At 39.0% G+C, this 19,784-nt stretch overlaps 2 protein-coding genes across 2 annotated transcripts in view; one reads left to right on the top strand and one right to left on the bottom strand.

Moving 5' to 3' along the window:
- LOC102256450 (small subunit processome component 20 homolog) overlaps positions 1-9,821 on the top strand; it is a 20,970-nt gene extending 11,149 nt beyond the window's left edge. The window contains exons 9-19 of the mRNA XM_005880725.2: positions 1,266-1,345; positions 1,722-1,791; positions 1,922-2,104; positions 3,042-3,173; positions 3,618-3,750; positions 5,439-5,626; positions 6,452-6,523; positions 7,269-7,565; positions 7,768-7,894; positions 9,073-9,218; positions 9,502-9,821. Of these exons, the coding sequence (XP_005880787.1) occupies positions 1,266-1,345; positions 1,722-1,791; positions 1,922-2,104; positions 3,042-3,173; positions 3,618-3,750; positions 5,439-5,626; positions 6,452-6,523; positions 7,269-7,565; positions 7,768-7,894; positions 9,073-9,218; positions 9,502-9,657 (1,584 nt within the window). The 3' untranslated portion in view covers positions 9,658-9,821. The remainder of the gene's footprint in view (positions 1-1,265; positions 1,346-1,721; positions 1,792-1,921; positions 2,105-3,041; positions 3,174-3,617; positions 3,751-5,438; positions 5,627-6,451; positions 6,524-7,268; positions 7,566-7,767; positions 7,895-9,072; positions 9,219-9,501) is intronic.
- Positions 9,822-12,360: 2,539 nt separating this feature from the next.
- ARL1 (ADP-ribosylation factor-like 1) overlaps positions 12,361-19,784 on the bottom strand; it is a 9,722-nt gene continuing 2,298 nt past the window's right edge. Inside the window, exons 3-5 of the mRNA XM_005880724.2 lie at positions 18,285-18,396; positions 15,492-15,670; positions 12,361-14,551 (exon numbers count right to left, since the gene is read on the bottom strand). Of these exons, the coding sequence (XP_005880786.1) occupies positions 14,521-14,551; positions 15,492-15,670; positions 18,285-18,396 (322 nt within the window). The 3' untranslated portion in view covers positions 12,361-14,520. The remainder of the gene's footprint in view (positions 14,552-15,491; positions 15,671-18,284; positions 18,397-19,784) is intronic.

Raw genomic sequence — 19,784 nt, 5'->3', positions numbered from 1 at the left:
CCATATGACTGTCAGCTGATTTCTCAACAGAAACTTTGCAGGCCAGAAGGGAGTGGCAAGAAATATTCAAAGTGATGAATAGCAAGAACCTACAACCAAGATTACTTTATCCAGCAAAGCTATCATTCAGAAGTGAAGGCCAGATAAAGAGCTTCACAGATAAGAAAAGGCTAAAGGAGTTCATCACCACCAAACCAGTATTATATGAAATGCTGAAAGGTATCCTTTAAGAAGAGGAAGAAGAAGAAAAAGGTAAAGATACAAATTATGAACAACAAATACACATCTATCAACAAGTGAATCTAAAAATCAAGTGAATAAATAATCTGATGAACTGGTGATTGTAATAGAATCAGGGACATAGAAAGGGAATGGACTGACTATTCTTGGGTGGGGGAGAAAGGGGTGTGGGGGTGAGTGAAGAGATTAGACAACAATCGTGCACCTATGGATGAGGACAGTGGGTGGGGAGTGAGGGCAGAGGGTGGGGTTGGAACTGGGTGGAGGGGAGTTACGGTGGGAAAAAAGAGTAACTAATGTAATAATCTGAACAATAAAGATTTAATAAAAGAAAAGAAAAGAAAAAAAAAAGTGCCAGGAGGAAAAGATATTATCATATTTCATCACAGGACACACCATTATTTATATGTCTCAAAAAAACTGTGACACCAAGGTCAGATGCTACCAATTGTAAGACACATCCCAATTTCAGACTAGGCATGGCCACCTGAGCAAGTTACTTATTTTTCTGCCAAACTCATTCTCTTCATCTGTAAAATGGGGTGACATCACCCACTTCCTAAGGAAGTAATGAAAAGTAACTGGGAAGCAACCCAGTGTTGGGCACATAGAAGGTATTTAGTAAGTGCAGTAATTATCAGTATTAATGTTATTACCACATTATTGTTATTCTTAAGGGGAAATACAGGGTTGAACCACAATCCATATTCAGTCCACCACATCACACCACCTATCAGAGCAAGAAGTGTTTCCAACATGTGAGCTTAGATTTGGAGCCCTAAACAGCCAAGCCAGGGGTGGGCCAGGACTTGACTCTGGGTCAGGTGTGTAGGGCGGGACCTGGGTAAATGAGGTGGGAGGAGAGAGGAAGGGGTACAGTTCTCAACTCAGGAGGCCAAGTTCACCTAAGCGATCACTCTTCTGAAAGGTCTTTTTAACCTACCAGCCTATCCCAGAAAGCAGCTTAGGAAACAGGAATCCTGGAGCGGTAGGATCCCAATAATCTGTATGACTTCTGTTCCTAGGTTTTTCTGAAATATATTCTTGACTATCCCCTGGGTGATAAATTGAGACCGAACTTGGAATTCATGCTCGCTCAACTAAAGTAAGTGTAAGCCGTGAACTATGCAGAGACAGTGGGGTAGTTTCTTCTCTCCTCTTAATGTGGCAGCTGTCTTGAAAAGAACAAGACTAAACATAAGGGCATATTCTCGGAGGATGATCTGTGAGTCACCGACTTAACTAGCAAACGTAGCAGTTCTGAGTAGCTTCAGTATGACCACTGATGGTCACTAGAGTCCACTGAGGAAAATTGTAAGGATCTAACAAAAGTACATGTAAAACCGCACAGCAGTTGGGAAAATGGAGTGTTTTCCACTTTTTAAAAATAGACTGGCATCTTGAGACAATATTTTAAATTCTTAAAAATAATTGTTGATAAATTTAAAAGATACTAACGAGTCCTGCTCTTCTTGCCCTAGTTATGAACATGAGACCGGCAGAGAGTCCGCCTTGGAAATGATTGCTTATCTCTTTGACACGTTCCCTCAGGTACCCTCTGTCACAAAGACAAACTGGTAACTGTGTTTCCCTCAAGCCCTCGGGTGCCCATGGTCCTCCCTTGGTGGGGCATCTTGGGATTCCAGTCTCAGTGTGCTCATATGTGCCCGTTTTCTTTTAGGGACTGCTCCATGAGAACTGTGGGATGTTCTTTATTCCTCTTTGTCTAATGATGGTGAACGATGACTCTGCCCTGTGTAAAAAGATGGCATCCATTTCGATCAAATCCTTACTCAGTAAAATCAACCTTGAGAAAAAAGATTTTCTTTTTGATATGGTTGCCACCTGGTTTGGAGCAAAGAAGGTTAGGGTTGCTTTGAACCATATTCCAATGGAAAGTCTTAGCTTTTGGTGTTCGTACTTTAAATAAGAACATATATTCATTGTTGAATTAATTTTTCCCAAGTAGCTTTATTATTTTTATTTGTTTATGTTAATAATATATTCTTATAGTAAAATTTCAGAAGATGTAATAAGTTGTAGATGTAACATAAGAATCACCCGTATTCCCACTACATGGTTAAAGTCAGCCAGTTACTAAGACTGTGTCTTAATTCACATAACCAGCCCCCTTGATGAGTACTTTTGTTTCCAATTTTGCTGTTCAGTTGATGGAATGTAATTTTTGTCAGTGATTGTGTCCACTTGCTGACTTTACCACTATTAACTCTGGCCCATCTTTTGTGGAATATAAACAACACATCATAACGTAATACTGGTTTTAGTATTAAAGTCAGAAGGTGGGGCGTGGCAGGATGGTATGAAACTTTTCGATTTTTTAAACATTTAAAATGAGAAAAAATCATTCAGTGGATAAAGATGAATCACTTTTTTAAAAATACATATTTATTGATTTTTTACAGAGAGGAAGGGAGAGAAATAGTTAGAAACATCAATGAGAGAGAAACATCGATCAGCTGCCTCCTGCACACCTACTAGGGATGTGCCCGCAACCAAGGTACATGTCCTTGACCGAAATCGAACTTGAGACCTTTCAGTCCGCAGGCTGACGCTCTATCCACTGAGCTAAACTGGTTAGGGCGAATCACTTTTTTTAAATGTTTTTCTTGGATATGAAGATTTCTCCATATTCTTGTCACCAATGATTCATTTTCCATTGATTTCTGGTTTCATAAGGAACTGTTGAGAACAGGATCATGCCCACTTTCATAATTTTATAGTTTTGGAAACAGCCTCCCAGGTTGTGCTGACATTGTCTTTTGGTGGCTTCTCTTTGGTAGAGCTTAAGTAGACAGCTAGCTGCCCTGGTCTGTGGAGTGTTTGTGGAAAGTGAAGGAGTCGCTTTTGAAAGAAGACTTGGAACTGTTCTCCCTGTGATTGAAAAGGAAATTGATCCTGAAAACTTTGAAGATGTAAGTTATTTAGTAGGGAATGAGAGTTTTGCTAATTTTTGTAGTTTTGCTTCAGGTAATACAGCTAATAGATTAAATACTATGTTCAAAAATGCTTTTTTATTAATAAAAGCAATAGTTCAATGCTGTTGGATCTTTTTAAAATGTGGACTAAAGTAAGTTTTCTTCCCACAGTATATGACAAAGGTTCTCAAGCAGGGTGATTTTAGCTCCCAGAGAACATTTAGCAATGTCTTACTGGCATCTAATGGTTAGGAGCCAGGGATGCTGATAAACATCTTATAGTACACAGGGCAGCCTCCCACAGCAAAGAATTGTGCAGTCCAGATGTCAGTAGTGTTGAGGTTGAGAAATCCTGATGTACATTTGCACGCTGGGATAAAAATGTCCATCACATGCTTTGCAATTGTTGTCTTAGTTGATTTGCGTCCATCCTGTTTTTAGATCATGGAAGAGACTAAAGAAAAAGCTGCAGATCGCCTTCTGTTCAGTTTTCTCACACTGATAAGTAAACTCATCAAGGAATGTAATATTATTCAGTTTACCAAGCCCTCTCAGACTTTGGGTAAAATCTGGAGTAAGTATTGTCTTTTTCTTTAAATCTAAAAATAAGCACATTGTTTGTGATAGAATTATTGAAAACAAATTTGGGAAATCAGAATATGAATACTTCAGAAAGTGTAATGTCAGGGGAAAAGTCAATAAAAAAAAAGATTTAAAGGGCCTTTTCACATTGATTACAGTGAAAAATGTTTCTTTGGGCGGGGGGTGGAGGTTAAATATATATATGTGTATATACATATATATTAATTATAAGTAATACATTTCATTTCTAAAAGAAAGAATATTAATTATAGAGAAGTATAAGAATGAAAAATACTCCCCAAAGTCCTCCTTGCTACTTGATGATACCTTGGTATATATTCCCTTCAATCTTTTTGGGGTTGGTTTGTTTTTTGAGGTTGCATAATTCCATATAAACTTTTATATCCTGTCTGTTTATACTAGTAGCTATCCCTTTAAATAGCTATAAATAATCCATCATGTAAATATGCCATACTTTACTAAACCATGTCATTTTTGTGAGTTATATGTCACTCTTTAAATGAAAAATATCCCAGAATTTTTAATTTAACATATTCAGTTTTGTTTAGTCAGTAGGAAATAGACATTGGAATGAATGCTCTAGACCAGGGGTGGGCAAACTTTTTGACTCGAGGGCCACAATGGGTTCTTAAACTGGACCGGAGGCCGGAACAAAAAGCATGGATGGAGTGTTTGTGTGAACTAATATAAATTCAAAGTAAACATCATTACATAAAAGGGTACAGTCTTTTTTTTTTTTAGTGTCTTTTATTTCAAACGGGCCGGATGCGGCCCGTGGGCCGTAGTTTGCCCACGGCTGCTCTAGACCCACCTGTTTCAAGAGAACTCGTGATCCTATGAGAAATATATGGCCTCCTCTGGTATGGCTCTCCTGAGACATGGCCAGATTATTAGAAAGGATCGTGTAGAACCAAAGTAAAACCATATTTATGAAATACAGTGACAGAGACTAAAACTCAGATATGACATGATTCAACCAGAATTTTAATCTTATTTCCCAGCACCACAAGGCTTTTCACTGTATTCTCCAAGTGCAGTGTATGGAGAGTGGCCATGGAGCTTGAGTATGGCCTTTAACGAATCCTATTTAGGAGTATGAGCTCTGAGTCCCAGGCTTGGTTCTGCCTCTTACAGCTCAACATATCACTTGGCCCTTCTGACACATCCATTTCCTCATCTATTATCTCAGATGGAAATGACAGTTCCAACCTCACAGAACTGGTGTGAGGTCTAAAAGCCCTGTGCCTGGCACCTAGAAAGCATCGTAAGTGATAGCTTTCCAGTCAGCTATTGGGAGCCACCAATTTCAGTCATTATGAGAAACACATGTTCGTACGTACGTATGTATGTATGTATGTATATACACACACATTCATTTTAATTTAGAAATTGTAAATGTTAATGCCACCTTATCTCCCTCCAATCTGAAAGTAGTTCTTATGGAGCTGGTTTGTTTTAGGCTTACCTCTCCCGTGTCATTTACCACGTTAGGAGCTGTTTTGCTAGTTGTTCCCAGTGTTTCTCACCTCATTGCTCCCTCATGTTCAGTTCCCAAATCCAGGCACATCATAGGTACTCAGGAAATGCCTAAGTTAGTCCTATTTACCACCAGAGTCCAGAAATCTGTTGACATCTGAGAATGTATTTTGGTTCTCTTAGGCCACGTGCATGCTCACCTGAGACATCCACACAACTGGGTGTGGCTCACTGCAGCCCAGATTTTTGGATTGCTCTTTGCCTCTTGCCAACCAGAGGAGCTTATTAGAAAACGGAATGTCAAAAAAGCTAAAAGGAAACTCTCAGAACCTGTAGCTGTCAGGTTCCTAACAAGTGACCTTGGCCAAAAGGTAAGGTTTCTCTAAAACTGTTCTTCCCTCGTGACCCATGTGCGATGTTCATTCTGGTTCATGTGATATCCTGGGGTTAGCCCTTGGGAGAAATTCTTCCAGCCAACAACTTGTTGCGTATGTGAGTCTATAGGAATCTTAGGAACCAGAAAGCAGTCACCCTCAAGGCCAAGTTTTTTCAAAGGTAATTTTTAGACTGTCAATCTAGTCATATTTTTGCTTTGCTTATTTAGACCATTCAGTATCTTTAATGTCTAAGTTATCGACATTGGAAAATAAGATTAATACAGCCCTTGGGAGAAATTCTTCCAGCCAACAACTTGTTGCGTATGTGAGTCTATAGGAATCTTAGGAACCAGAAAGCGGTCACCCTCAAGGCCAAGTTTTTGCTTTGCTTATTTAGACCATTCAATATCTTAATGTCTAACTTATCAACATTGGAAAATAAGATTAGTATTGTCTGTCCTGCCTCCTTCATAACCTTATTGATAATTAATGAGGTCATGGTTCATGAAAATGTTAGGTAGGGACCATGTTATTTCCATCTCTGATTCCCTAGGGAGGAGCACAATGCCTGGCTCATAGTGGGAACTATGTATATATTGATGAATGAGAAGAGTAAGAAGGGAAGAGGGGAAAACAGTATTGGAATGTTGTAAAATTCCCTTCTAATAATCTCAGAAATCACAATCTATATCTCCCCAAAGCTTAAATGTTTGTGGCAGGTAGAAGGGAACTGTTATACAATTTTTAGTCATGAACCTTCCCTCTCCAAATCCACTCAGAAATACCTTGTATTGTATCTTCCAATGTCTATTTTCACAGATGAAAAGTATCTCCCTAGCCTCTTGCCATCAGTTACATTCCAAATTCTTGGATCAGTCTCAAGGAGAGCAGGTAAGTATCATAATCCTATCCGGTTAAATAGAAGGGACCTATTCTACCAACAGTCTAGGAAAAGGCTCACATTTGGTGTTTGGTTTTTTTGTTTTGTTTTCCCTCGTTTAATGCTTGGGGAATTAACTGAAATATAAACATATACTCAAATACATGTTCAGTTATGCCCATATATCTAATTGACTCTGGGATCCATTGGGGATTACTCTTGGCTACATTTAAAATTCCTGATGCAGACAGTACAGTGGGAGGCTGTTTATTAAATATTTTCATCTTTAGTCTTATCTACTCCACATTGTGACTAATTATTTTCATATTAAATTATAATATTGAATTCCTTTTCTTAGTATTTGAAGAGAAAGTAATATTCTTGCTACCGGGTGGTCTGAGAATTGTCTTAACAGAAGACAAGTAATTCTATCACAAAAGCTTTATATATTTCCATATTATAAAGTTTAACCACATGTAAAATTATAGAGAAGGCATTTATAAATATGCAGTAAATGTAAATTGCTTTTGAATAGTTGGTCTGCTGCTCCCTTCTCTCTTTTGATAGTGCAGTTGGACTGGTAGTGGTGAGGGAACACAATGTGGCATATGGACAGGAGCAAGGCACTGGCACGTCTCTTGTGAGCTATTACGGACCAGACAGAGCAATACAAGTTAGGAAACTAGAAACTAGGTGAATGCTGTATCTAAAGTGTGATCTCAGCTGGCATACCAACACTTTCGTTTTGTTTTTTAGGTTGTTAAGAATTTGTTGTTCGTAGCTAAAGTCTTATATTTACTGGAACCTGATTCTGGCGATAAGCAAGGTCGGATGAAAGAAGGCATGGAAGAACAAGAAACTGTAGCAGGTGGTGTGGCCAGAGAGGCAGTGGAACATGAGGCCCATGCAGATGGGAAGGCGGAATCTGACCAAGAAGAGAATGAAGAGGGGAAGAAAGAGCACAGCAAGCCAGCCACGCTGCTGTGGCTGATCCAGAAGTTGTCTCGGATTGCAAAACTGGAAGCTGCTTACTCACCTAGAAACCCCTTAAAGGTGTGAGACATGTACAGAGTGACTCAAAGTGGCTTTTATGTTTTTTAAAAATATTTTAGTGGTGTTAGTGATCCTCCCAAGTTCCTAGGAACTTTTGCACCCAAAACTGAAGCAATAATATCTGTCCCCAAATGGACCTTGTTTTCTATATTATTTGTATGGCTGCAAGTATAAGAGAAACACTTTTAACGTATATTTTCAGAGAACATGCATCTATAAGTTTCTCGGAGCTGTGGCGATGGATCTTGGAGTAGACAAGGTGAAGCCGTATCTCCCGGAGATCATAGCTCCTTTGTTCCGAGAACTGAACAGCACCTATTCGGACCAGGGTAACCTCTTCTGAGTACTTTGCACCTCTCTCCTGAATACTTCCTTCTTCCTTCTTGCCCTCCCTCCCTGCCAGTCTATGTTAAGAAAACAAGATGATTAATAGCAAACAAATAAGGCATGCTTGTGTTACATTTGACTACCTTCGTTTTGCTTTCTGTGTCTAAGAGTGAACGTTTCCTAAAAGATGTTTTATTCCTAGGCATGAATATTCAAAGAAAACTATAATTTAGGGTGGTTCTAAACCTCATAGTGCTATATGAACAATCATGAACTGTGAAATATAATTCTCAAGAATTATATGGCAGAAGTATGAAATGTTCAGTTTAAATATTTCACTTTTTCCTGTCAGCCTCACTGATCCTAAAATGTCTATTTTGCTAATAAGAAAAGAGGGAACTGGGGGTTGGAAAGAGAAAGTAAAGCAGATGTTAAAAAGTTTTAAAATAGAGCAAATGAAGTAAATGTCAAAGCAGGACCTGCTGTGGTCCTACAGCCTTGAGAGTTTCCTTCCTCTTAAAGAGGCAAAGCAGTGGTGAAGGTCAGGTCTGCTTTGGTTCTCATCAGCCAACATATACTGAGCACCTAATATCTGACAGGCACTGGGGGTTCAACAGTGGAGAAAAGGCCTAGTACCTATTTTCAGGAAACGTGAACAGGCACACTGAACTCTCCTGAAATTGATGCAGAAATCTGGGTTCTTTGCATTTCAGAGAGAGGAGGCAGGGAAGCTTTTCATCAGCTTCACAAAGGAGTCTTTAATCCACACACACAGAGTTATGGCCAGAGGTAAATCTCTGTGACCTGTGAATTAGCGAGGGCCTGGAGAAACACACTTACCTTCCCCCCCATCTGCAGAGCTGAGCAGGTTAATCAAATGTAGCCCAGAACAGTGCTGTCCAGTTCTCAATGTCTTCTGAGCCAGGATTCTGCTAGGAAGTGGGCTTCATGGTCTCCGGTCTCTTGTTGAATCCTGGATGAGATGGTGGCTGGGAGCTGTGTCCAGCACTTTTGCTGATTTTCTCATCTCAGAAGTGTAGGGGTTAGTTTCAGATTAATGTTCAAGTAATAAAAGTGATAATGCCGTAGGAGTTTATATTTCACGTTATTGATTTTGTAGATATTCAGATGTATCCTTTCCTAGGTAACTGTCTGTGGTTATTATTCTGTGTGTGAACAGATCCTTTGCTGAAGAATCTATCCCAGGAAATCATAGAATTACTCAAAAAGCTGGTTGGGCTGGAGAGCTTCTCATTAGCCTTCGCCTCTGTACAGAAACAGGCTCATGAGAAAAGGGCACTCCGGAAAAAGAGGAAGGCTTTGGAGGTAAGTTTGCTGTTTGAAAATACAACACGGCATGTTCGTCATGCTTAGTGACTATTTTTAACCAGGGGTGTGTGTGCACACGTGTCGCACTGACCCAGGGAGGAAGAGGAACTGGCTGTGTTTGAGAAGTGCGGACACTATAACTGGGGCTCCAGCTTTTCTTTAGTGGGCGTGTAAACATTTGATGCTTGAAAGTGAATGAAATGGTCCATATGTGCATTTGATTTTTATTAGTTTAACTTTTTCTTTAAAAGTAATAGAACATTTCTATTCTTTTTTCAAGTTTGTAACCAATCCTGATATTGCCGCCAAGAAGAAGCTGAAGAAACACAAAAGTAAAAGTGAAGCAAAGAAAAGAAAGATAGAGTTCCTGCGTCCTGGCTATAAGGCCAAGAGACAGAAGAGCCACAGCCTGAAAGATTTAGCGATGGTGGAATAATGTGCCCCCTGTGCTGACAGTGTCTCATGAACTCTCCAGTGTATCTGCTAGTCAGAAGTCACAGCAGGTTTTCTTATTTAAGCTAAACTTTGGCAGAGATTGTATATTATACAGTTTAATATAATCATGCTCATATTTTTTTAATTAAAACATTTATAATACTACTGTATCTTCACTGTCTAAAAAGCATGCAATACTAACAACAGAATTTTAAAAAGTTTTAAGATATACTTTAAAACAGCAAGACAGCCCTGGCCAGTTTGGCACAGTGGATAGAGCGTCGGCCTGTGGACTGGAGGGTCCCAGGTTTGATTCCAGCCAAGGGCACATGTCTGGGTTGCGGGCTCGATCCCTAGTGGCGGGTGTGCAGGAGGCAGCCCAGCCCTGATAGGGGCTGGGCGAGACGGTCCCAATAGGCCCTGATTGCCGGCCAGGCCTAGCGACCCCACCCGTGCATGAATTTCATGCACTGGGCCTCTAGTATAAAAATAAACTCAAAATAGCCCTAGCCAGTTTGGCTCAGTGGATAGAGCATTGGCCTTTGGAGTGAAGGGTCCCAGGTTCAATTCCAGTCAAGGGCATGTGCCTGAGTTGCAGGCTCCATCCCCAGTTGAGGTGGCGGGGGTGCAGGAGGCAGCCGATCAATGATTCTCTCTCATCATTGATATTTCTATCTCTCTCTCCCTCTTGCTTCCTCTCTGAAATCAATAAAGAAATATATTTTAAAAAAATAAAACAGCGAGACAAAATATAGAAGTTAGGGGTAAATCAAATACGATTTATAATACCCTTCTGTAGGAAACTAATACTTCATCAAAAGGCATTAGGAAAAATCTGCACAAATAGGGAAATATAACCATATTCATAGATAAGAAGATTCAGTATCATAAGAGGCTAGTTATTCCCCAAACTGGATCCCATTGATTAAATGCATATCTGAGCAAAATCCCCAGTTCTTTATATTTTATTTCATATTACCTTAACCAGCTGATTCTAAAAAATTTTTTGTTAATCCTCACCCAAGGATATTTTTCCTTTTTTTAGAGAGAGTGGAAGGGAGAGGGAGAGACAGAGAGACATATTGACTGGTTGCCTCCCACATGCACCCTGACCAGGGCCGAGGAACCTGAAACCAAGGTATGTACCCTTGACTGGAATCAAACCCGGGACCTTTCAGCCCACGGGCCAAAGCTCTATCCACTATGCCAAACCGGCTAGGGATGATTCTAAAATTTATACAGAAGATAAGCTGAGCCATGATGCTCTTAAAAGGGAACAGGGTATGGGGCTTCTCCTGTGAGTTATCAAAAGTGAGACACAGTGCTATCTATAGGAGGAACGTGGTAAATTCTACTTCATTATAATTAAGACTTCTACTGAGAAAAAGACTGGGATATGGTATGTACTGATAAAGGTTATAATGAATCCCTGTGAATCAACAGTAAAAAAGTGGCATTGCACAGAAGAAATATAAATGGTCCTTAAACATTAACAATTAGCCAATATGTTATATGATTAAATACTAAAGTACTTATGTACTGGTTGGTAAACAGTCACTACCTTGACACCCCCCCACACCAGAAATTAAAGGGTTACTATCTAGACTGGTAGGGGGTCCTCCTGCATCAGCTATGTCTAGTTCAATGTTTTTAATCACTCCTGTATTCAACCTCATTAATAATTAGGAAAATGGAAATTCCATTTAGAAACCTTCAGATTGATAAAGCTGACAATGTCATTGTTGGCAAGAATATTAGCCCTTTGTTATCTATATATAAAAGCCTAAGTGACTGAATGACTGGTCACTATGATGTGCACTGACCAGCAGGGGGCAGACGCACAATGCAGGAGCTGTCCCCTGGTGGTCAGTGTGCTCCCACAGGATCGCCGCTCAGCTGACCGACCTGTCCATCCCAGTGGCCCACCAGCCCAGCTGCAGCCACTCACTCCCTCAGTAGTCCTGCAGTTCCAATCTCCGGAGAAAGGGCCAGGCACCAATGGACTGGCGCCGCGGGCCTCCTGGAAGTTGGCCTTGGGCACTGTGGCCGCTTCCCCTCCCTAGATGCTCCACAAAGAAATGATATAAAAGTGGCCGCCAGATGGCTCCCAACCAGCACAGAGATCAGCAGGATGGATCTGGATCCCGGGCTGGCAAAGGTGTCCCACCACCCACCCAGAAGGCCGATTATGTCCTGGCCCTCCTGCCCCCCCACCTCAGGAAGGGCGCCAGACGCAGGGCTCTCCCGATCGGGACAGGGCGCGAGCCCGCAGCAGGTGCAGCGGGGCTGGGATGAGCGTGAGCAGCAGGCAGGAGCAGCAGGTGGCATTGGACTGCAGGTTTCGGCCCGATCCCCGCAGGCACCCGAGGGACCCCACCCGTGCACGAATTCGTGCACCAGGCCTCTAGTATAGGATAATGATGGAGTTAGAGTAGTATAGCATATGTATCTGAATCAAATGTTCAAACATTCATAACTTCAGCACCTATGTTTTGATGTAGATTGTGTCTCAAACAAGAGTTCTTACACTTCCAAGGAGTTTGTAATGCACCAAAAGAAAAAATGTGGGGGAAGTTGGAAGGCCAATTTCCATTAATTTTAAGTGATTTAAAATGCATGTATTACTTTATTAAATTTTTAAATATTGAAAGTTAACACTAAGACAAAATCAAAAAACAAATACCTCAGGGATATTAAGCACAGCTTTGTTTTAATTAGTATTTATTGAGTGCCTACTATGTGCCAGGCGCACCACACTAGATGTAAAGGATACTAACAGTAAATAAAGTAAGGTCCCTGCCCTCAAGGAGCTTACGTTTCCACAATTTAAAGTGCATCTCAAGTATCCTGCTAACAGAATCCCACCACTCTCAATTTAATTTTCAGTGTAATCACATCATAGCATACCTACAACCAGTTATAAAACAATGTTAAAACTAAAACATACCTCAGATATTATTTGTTCAAGTCTCGTTTCTTAGAGAGAAAAAATTGAAGGAATGGCCACATGTGCCTAGAACTCATGGGTTGTTTTTTTGTTTTGTTTTTTAGATTTTTATAAATACCAACATTCAACTCATGTAACATACCTGTACAGTTGTTTCCTGTAAGACAAGGGCTTTATAATTCATACCATATTAAAATAAATGTATGCTCTTTTATCCCATCTTATTCTTTGCAATAAACCAGAGGGATCAGGATCACCTAAGTTCTGAACTTGGCTATAGCTTCCTGGGCCCTCCTCAGAATTCAAGACTGGACAGCACCTGCCCGTCATGGCCTCACTTCCCCATACTTCTATTTTCACAGTGATCCTGAACTTCTCCTCTTGACACTGAGACCAAACAAATTAGGAATGGGTGCTGGAAAATAAGAAGAGTAAATCCCACAGGCAAAAAAAAAAAAGCCACATTCATTGGAGTAGAGAGAATGACCAAAAGTGTGAGGGCAAGGCCAGAGGCCAACATCTGGTAGGACAGTGTCAGGGACAGGAAGTGAATCCCTAGTGTTTCTGAAAGGTGAGGAGCACAATAGTATTAAGCTCACTTTACCAGCATCTACTATCTTAAATGCAGTTATCCAACTTACAAAGTGAAAAAATTTCTCCCCAATTTTAGTAATTACTGAGGACTATATTTACTTCTGTTACACTGGAGCCAATTCTGTGGTAGAATGGGCAGTTTGAAAAGTTCCTTTGACCATAACTGATAACCTACGAGTAAACCTAATTTCTAAAACCAAGAATGCTCAATTTCTCCCTGTAGAACCAATAAGATTTTGACTTCACCAATCAAATTTACATGTCCAATTACAAGTAGATAAAAGGAATGAAAGACAGTAAAAACATCTTTTACAATGCTTCTTAAAATATATCTTTATTTCCTTCAATGTGACTATTTTTAATGTGTTGTGAATTCATCAAATATAACCATTTAGGACTGTTTTTACTACCTCTACTAGTATGGACAGATAAATTTACAGGCATTATTTTGAATGTAGTCTACTTCAGTTAGCATAATTTTATGTAGGGAGTTATATCATTTGAACTTACATATGGTGTAGTTCATGGGACAAGCTTCTGACCCTGAAGTCTCACTTTGAGCCTGGCTCCCAGCTTACTAGCAGTTGGGCAAGCCAAGCTATCAACCCAAGACTCAACACGTCCATAAAACGAAAACATTACATTACAATCTGTCCTATCTACATCACAGGGTTCTTGTAAAAATTGACCAGGTATCAATATACATTGAATTTTTTTTCAACTATAAAGTACTATAAAATAACAATTACAGATACATCAGTGACGTTAACTATCAAAATAATTATTTCAACTTCTTGCCTATAACCAAAAGCTTTTAAATGAAAGTTTAAATAAAGTGGTTACTGAGCAAATGAAACTATATTACTCACACTGTGTTCCTAGACTACCCTATTGAGTCTACTTTTTGGAAAAGTTTAATTCATTTTAGAGGGAAAAAATCTGAGCTAAGGTATTTATTAGTGTTTATATAAACAATCTGCAACCACTCATTCAAAAATAGGGTTTTTCCCCCTTGATAAGAGTGCATTTTTTAATAGGACTGTATTTGAATAAGAATTCCACACAAATAGAATATATACCTTAATAATACAAGAAAGCAAGGAAGGAATATTTTACATCATACAGACCAGTCAGTTGGTTCATTCAAGATGAGCTATCCTTCCAACCAAATACTTCTTTTTTATATTTATTACAAATGTGTAGTCAGTTCAGTATATGCCAACAATCATACACAGCTTTAACATTTAGTAGTGTGAAGCACACTTAACTATTTCCAAAGGGACATGGGATGTGGTCTTCATTTCAGAAGGAGAAGTGATTGGATTACTGCCTGCTCTTTAATGCTTCAACTAACCTGTAAAGAGAAAATGAATAGTTTCATAAATTTAACTTCAAACTTTCAGGTATAGAGTATGATCATTTATAAACTTTATACTGGAGATGGATTCCAAAGCACTTTAAAATATATTTTTATTTATTTCAGAAAGGAAGGGAGAGGGAAAGATAGAAACATCAATGATGAGAGAGAATCACTGATTGGCTGCCTCCTGCACGCCCCCTACTGGAGATCAAGCCCACAACCCCGGCATGTGCCCCTGACTAGAATCGAACTGGGGACCCTTCAGTCCGCAGGCCGACGCTCTATCCATTGAGGCAAACCAGCTAGTGCTCCAAAGCACTTTAAATGATAAAGGTTAAGATAGTTATATTAGAAAAATGAAGTTATAGACTTGATTTCGAAGGTTTTTAAGCTTTCATTTGTCATATTCTTTTAAAAGAATAATCAAAAAACCTACTTTCCAGGCTGCTACTTCTACAGCAGGGCTAGATGTGGATAATTCAGAGGTGGTAACTAGTCTGAGTCCTCAAGGAGCTAATAATCTAATAAGGAGATGTACAAATCAATTATGAGACGGTGTAACAAGTATTGTATCACTGATCTGTGACAAGGACATTGGTGTGTGTGTGTGGTAAGGCAATGGGCATGGAGATATGTCAGGAAAGACTCTTGAAAAGAGGAAAGCCTTAACCAAGGTAAGAAATTAGAGGATAAAATGAGGCAGAAAAAGATAGAAAAATGGGAGAAAGCTGGTTTTCTAACTGTAATCAGATAGGTATGGTTGAAATAAAAGCTAAGGCACATTAAGGCAAGTGGAAGATAAGGCTGGAGGAACTTAATACAAGACACTAAGTAATATGAATTTCATCCTTAAGACATAAGGGAAATTACATGTGTACACAGCTGCATACACGCACACACACGAACAGATGGCTTCTAGAAACATTATGCTTACCATTCCATTGCCTCATCAAGGCCAGTGCCTTTTGTTGCTGAAGTTTTGAATATTTGCCATTTTTGGTCCTTCAAGGCAGGTAACCCAAGTGAATTTGCCATCTCTGGGGGAGTCATAGCCTGTTCCATGTCCTGCTTATTTGCAAATACCACCAAAATGGCTTTTCTCAGCTCTTCTTCCTAAATAAACAGAAGATACTTAATTTCCTTTAATCAATGTGCTCCCTTGAGTTTAGGAAGACATGCCCCAAATACAATATTTTAAAAGTACATTTCCTAATTATTAAGACACAATGTTCATTATAAATTATTTGAAATTATAGAGAAGTACAAGGAAAAGAAGCTTTACCCCAATCCTATCTCAAAAACATGGTCACTGTTAACACTTTAAGTATTTTCTACAGCTTTGTAATTCAGATATTTATGGTTTATTTAGTAAATAAATTTCTATATTTAAAATTGCATTTACAGTTACATGCCCTGCTTTAAAACTAAACATTAAATTATGATTTTCCAAACAATCAAAATTTTCTCATAAAAAAAAGGTTAAATATACTCTACACTATTACATGCACCATAAACTATATGACTGTTTTCCAGTATTAAACTCTCTTTAGATTCTTTTTACTTACCTATTAGAAAAACCCAGGTAACACAGTCATTATATAGAAATCTTTGTATAAATCTCTATTTCCTTAATATAGTCCTTTAAAAGTGAAATCAAAATATGAAAACTTTTTCTGGTTCTTGTTACATATATTAATAAACTGCCTTCCAAAAAAGTTGTAACAATTTCAATCCCACCAACAGTATACACTGAGTGGCCAGATTATTATGACCTGCCAGATTATTATGACCACCCCATCAATACTTTGTTGGGCCACCTTTTGCCTTCAATACTGCGGCATTGACTCCACGAGATGTTGAAAGGTGATGCGAGGAATCTGACACCATGCCTGATGAATAGCACTGTCCAGTCCTGTGAGATTTGATGGTTGTGGAACCAGCTGCCTGATGGCTCTTTTAACTTCGTCCCACAAATGCTCAATTAGATTGAGATGTGGTGATTGTGGGGGCCACCTAAGCAAGGTAAAGTCTCCCTCATGTTCTTGAAAGCACTCCTGCACAATACGAGCACCGTGGCATGGCGCATTATCTTACTAGAAGCCATCTCCACTGGGATACGCCATCAACATAGGATGAACTTGATCAGCAATGATACTTAGGTATGTTGTGCTATTCTGACGTTTGTAATGATCTGGCTCTCTAGCAACTTCAGCGCGAAATTATAGCTACTTTGCCTACAAACATCAAGTGGTCATAATCATCTGGCCACTCAGTGTATATGACAGTCCCTATTTTCAATGCAGCCTTGGTAGAACTAGAAATTATATACTTTTCCAGACATAGCATCCTTATATGATTACTAGAGGCCTGATGCATGAAAATTCGTGCAAGAGTAGGCCTTCCTTCTCCCTGCTGCTGGCACCAGCTTCCCTCTGGCACCCAGGACCCGGGCTTCGCTATGGCCGCATCCAGCAGGCACCTGGAACATGGGCTGTTTCCCTCTGGCTGCCGCCGCCAGGCACCCAGGACCTGGGCTGCTTCACTCCAGCCGCCACCACCAGGCACCCTGGACCCTCCAGCCCTGGCTTCATCTGGAAGGATGTCCGGAATGACGCCCGGAAAGACGTTCGGTCTAATTAGCATATTACCTTTTTATTATTATAGATTAGGGTATTAAAAATGTATTATGAGCAATATACTTTTCTCTTGTGAACTGTAGTTTATGCCTTCTGCTCACTTATATAATGAGTGGCAGATATTGGTATTATTAAAAACACTAATCCTTGCCCTGGTTGGTTTGGCTCAGTGGATAGAGTGTCGGCCTGTGGAATGATGGGTCCCGGGGTTCAATTCCAATCTGGGGCACATGCCCGGGTTTCAGGCTCAATCCCCAGTAGGGGGCATGAAGGAGGCAGCTGGTCAATGATTCTCTCTCATCATTGATGTTTCAATCTCTCCCTCTCCCTTCCTCTCTGAAATCAATAAAAATATATTTAAATAAATAAATAAATACACGAATCCTTAGTCATTGATTGTAAAACAGTGTCCCTGGTTCCGTTTTACTTTATTTTATATTGTCTGGCATCTGAGCTTTGGGGGGATTTTTAGTATGTATTAATAGAATTAAATCTATCTTTTCTTTTGTAATTCCTTCCAATCCTTTGATTTAGAAAAACCTTTTCTATCCAGAAATTTTAAACATACCTCTTATATATTCTTATAATTAAAATCATCCACCATTTAATGTTTAGTTCATTTTTTAAAGCAGGTATAGAACTGTGTAAATGTGATTTTAAATGTATACATTTATTTACTAACTAAGCTGAATTACAAAGCAGTAGAAAATACCCATTTTCTAAATTTAATTCTTTACTCCATTTAGAATCTATTTTTGTGTATGAAAAAGGTAAAACAATTTTATCAATAAGTTTTGATGCAATAGTCCTGACTCATACTTTACCTGTGCTTTACATCACATAATAAATGAAATCAAGAATTGTCATTCAAAGAAAATTACAAGGCTGGATTTTTTTTCTTTCTCTACAACCATCTACCCAACAATATTTCTGGAGTAGGGAGTAATATGCATAAAAGAAAATTATAATAAAGGCATGGAGGGTAGGGGAAATCCCTGCTCTCCTTTTAATTATTCCTGCATGTAATAATAAATAATGGAAACAGCAAGCAAATGTAGATGTTTCCCCACATTTTAGTAAGATTTTCTTACCTCCAACATGGCAACTAACTCTGATTTGGAAATGCCAATTCGATCTCGGTCACAACTGTCTACTACATAAATGACGGCATCTGTGTTTGAATAATAACATCTCCAGTATGGCCTAAAGAAAATTTAGAAAGGGAGCATATATCATTATTTGAAAAAAGATTAAACTGATATGTTAATTTATATGCTAGGACTTGGCAAGGCAGGTGGTAGTTACCTGCCAATTTGGTCCCACCCATGTTAGAATCACTACCATAATGATGTAGTGTTTCCAATTGATATCTATCATATCCCTCAGACATAAAGGTGAAAAGAATGTTAATAAACATTAACTCACAGGAGTTCAAACTTTAGGCTGAGAAAAATCTATTTATAACCTATAACATCACTAAGCATACTGACAAAAATGTTGTACACGGACCTGATCGTTTTATCTTACAAATCTTTAACTAGGAATTAAGAGGAATGGGTTCCTAAAATTTTTTTTAATAACTTTATATAATAGGCACTAAATTGATCACTAAAGACACAAAGGAGTCGAATGGATAAAGTTAGAAACAGAATCAAAAGTGATTCAAGAAATAAAACACGTTAAAAGGAAGCAGGGCATTTGGGGAATGCATTACTGATCTTTTAAGATGGAACCACAGTGAGCAACCACTGACAGTCACCACACATTTACAGTTGCCACGTCAAAGCACAAATGCTGGGCAGGAGACCTGAGTTCCCCAAGGCATCTATGTTCCATTAGCCCAAGGAGTGGGCCTGAAAGGTATTTTTATGAAATCTAAAATAGTCTGTCTCACAGAGGAAGGGGCTGGCAAGAACTAAATGGAAGACCCTTTTAGTAAAAAAAATTACATCTTTAGAGTCTCATGAAAACTTTTTTCATTTAAGTGATATCTGAAGAACTGGTCCTTAGATTTTAATTCAGTTGAGAGAACAGGCAGGTTTACCACATTTTAAACTAGGTGCTACTCAGCCATCAGAAAAGATGAAATACTGCCATTCGCAACAACATGGATGGACCTTGAGAATATTATGCTAAGCAAAACAAGTCAGTCAGGAAAAGCTAAAAACTGCATGATTTCACTCATGTGTGGGATATAAAACTGCAACTCACAGACAAAACAGTATACTGGTTACCAGAGGGGGATGGGAGTGGGGGTGGGGAAATTAACCTTTTGTCTGCCATAAGAGTCTATAGACCAAGTTTAAAATCATTTTTTTTGAAAATTTTCAACTGAAAATATCCAAGAACACCCGAATTATAATATATTTATTTTCATAATATTCATTGCAAACTGATTTTTTAAATTAAACTCAAAATATCATGGCGTGTGGGGATGGTTTCCGTTTTGGACACATGGCAGTTAACTGGTTAAAGGATAAAGGGGGCCAAATACATAGTGATGGAAGATGATCTGACTTGGACACAGAGTGCAATATACAGATCATGTATCATAGAAATGTACACTTGAAAACTATATAATCTTATTAGCC

Source organism: Myotis brandtii, unplaced genomic scaffold (genome assembly GCF_000412655.1).
Source record: "Myotis brandtii unplaced genomic scaffold, ASM41265v1 scaffold65, whole genome shotgun sequence".
Lineage (NCBI taxonomy): Eukaryota > Metazoa > Chordata > Mammalia > Chiroptera > Vespertilionidae > Myotis > Myotis brandtii.
This window is presented reverse-complemented; position numbering and strand designations above follow the sequence as displayed.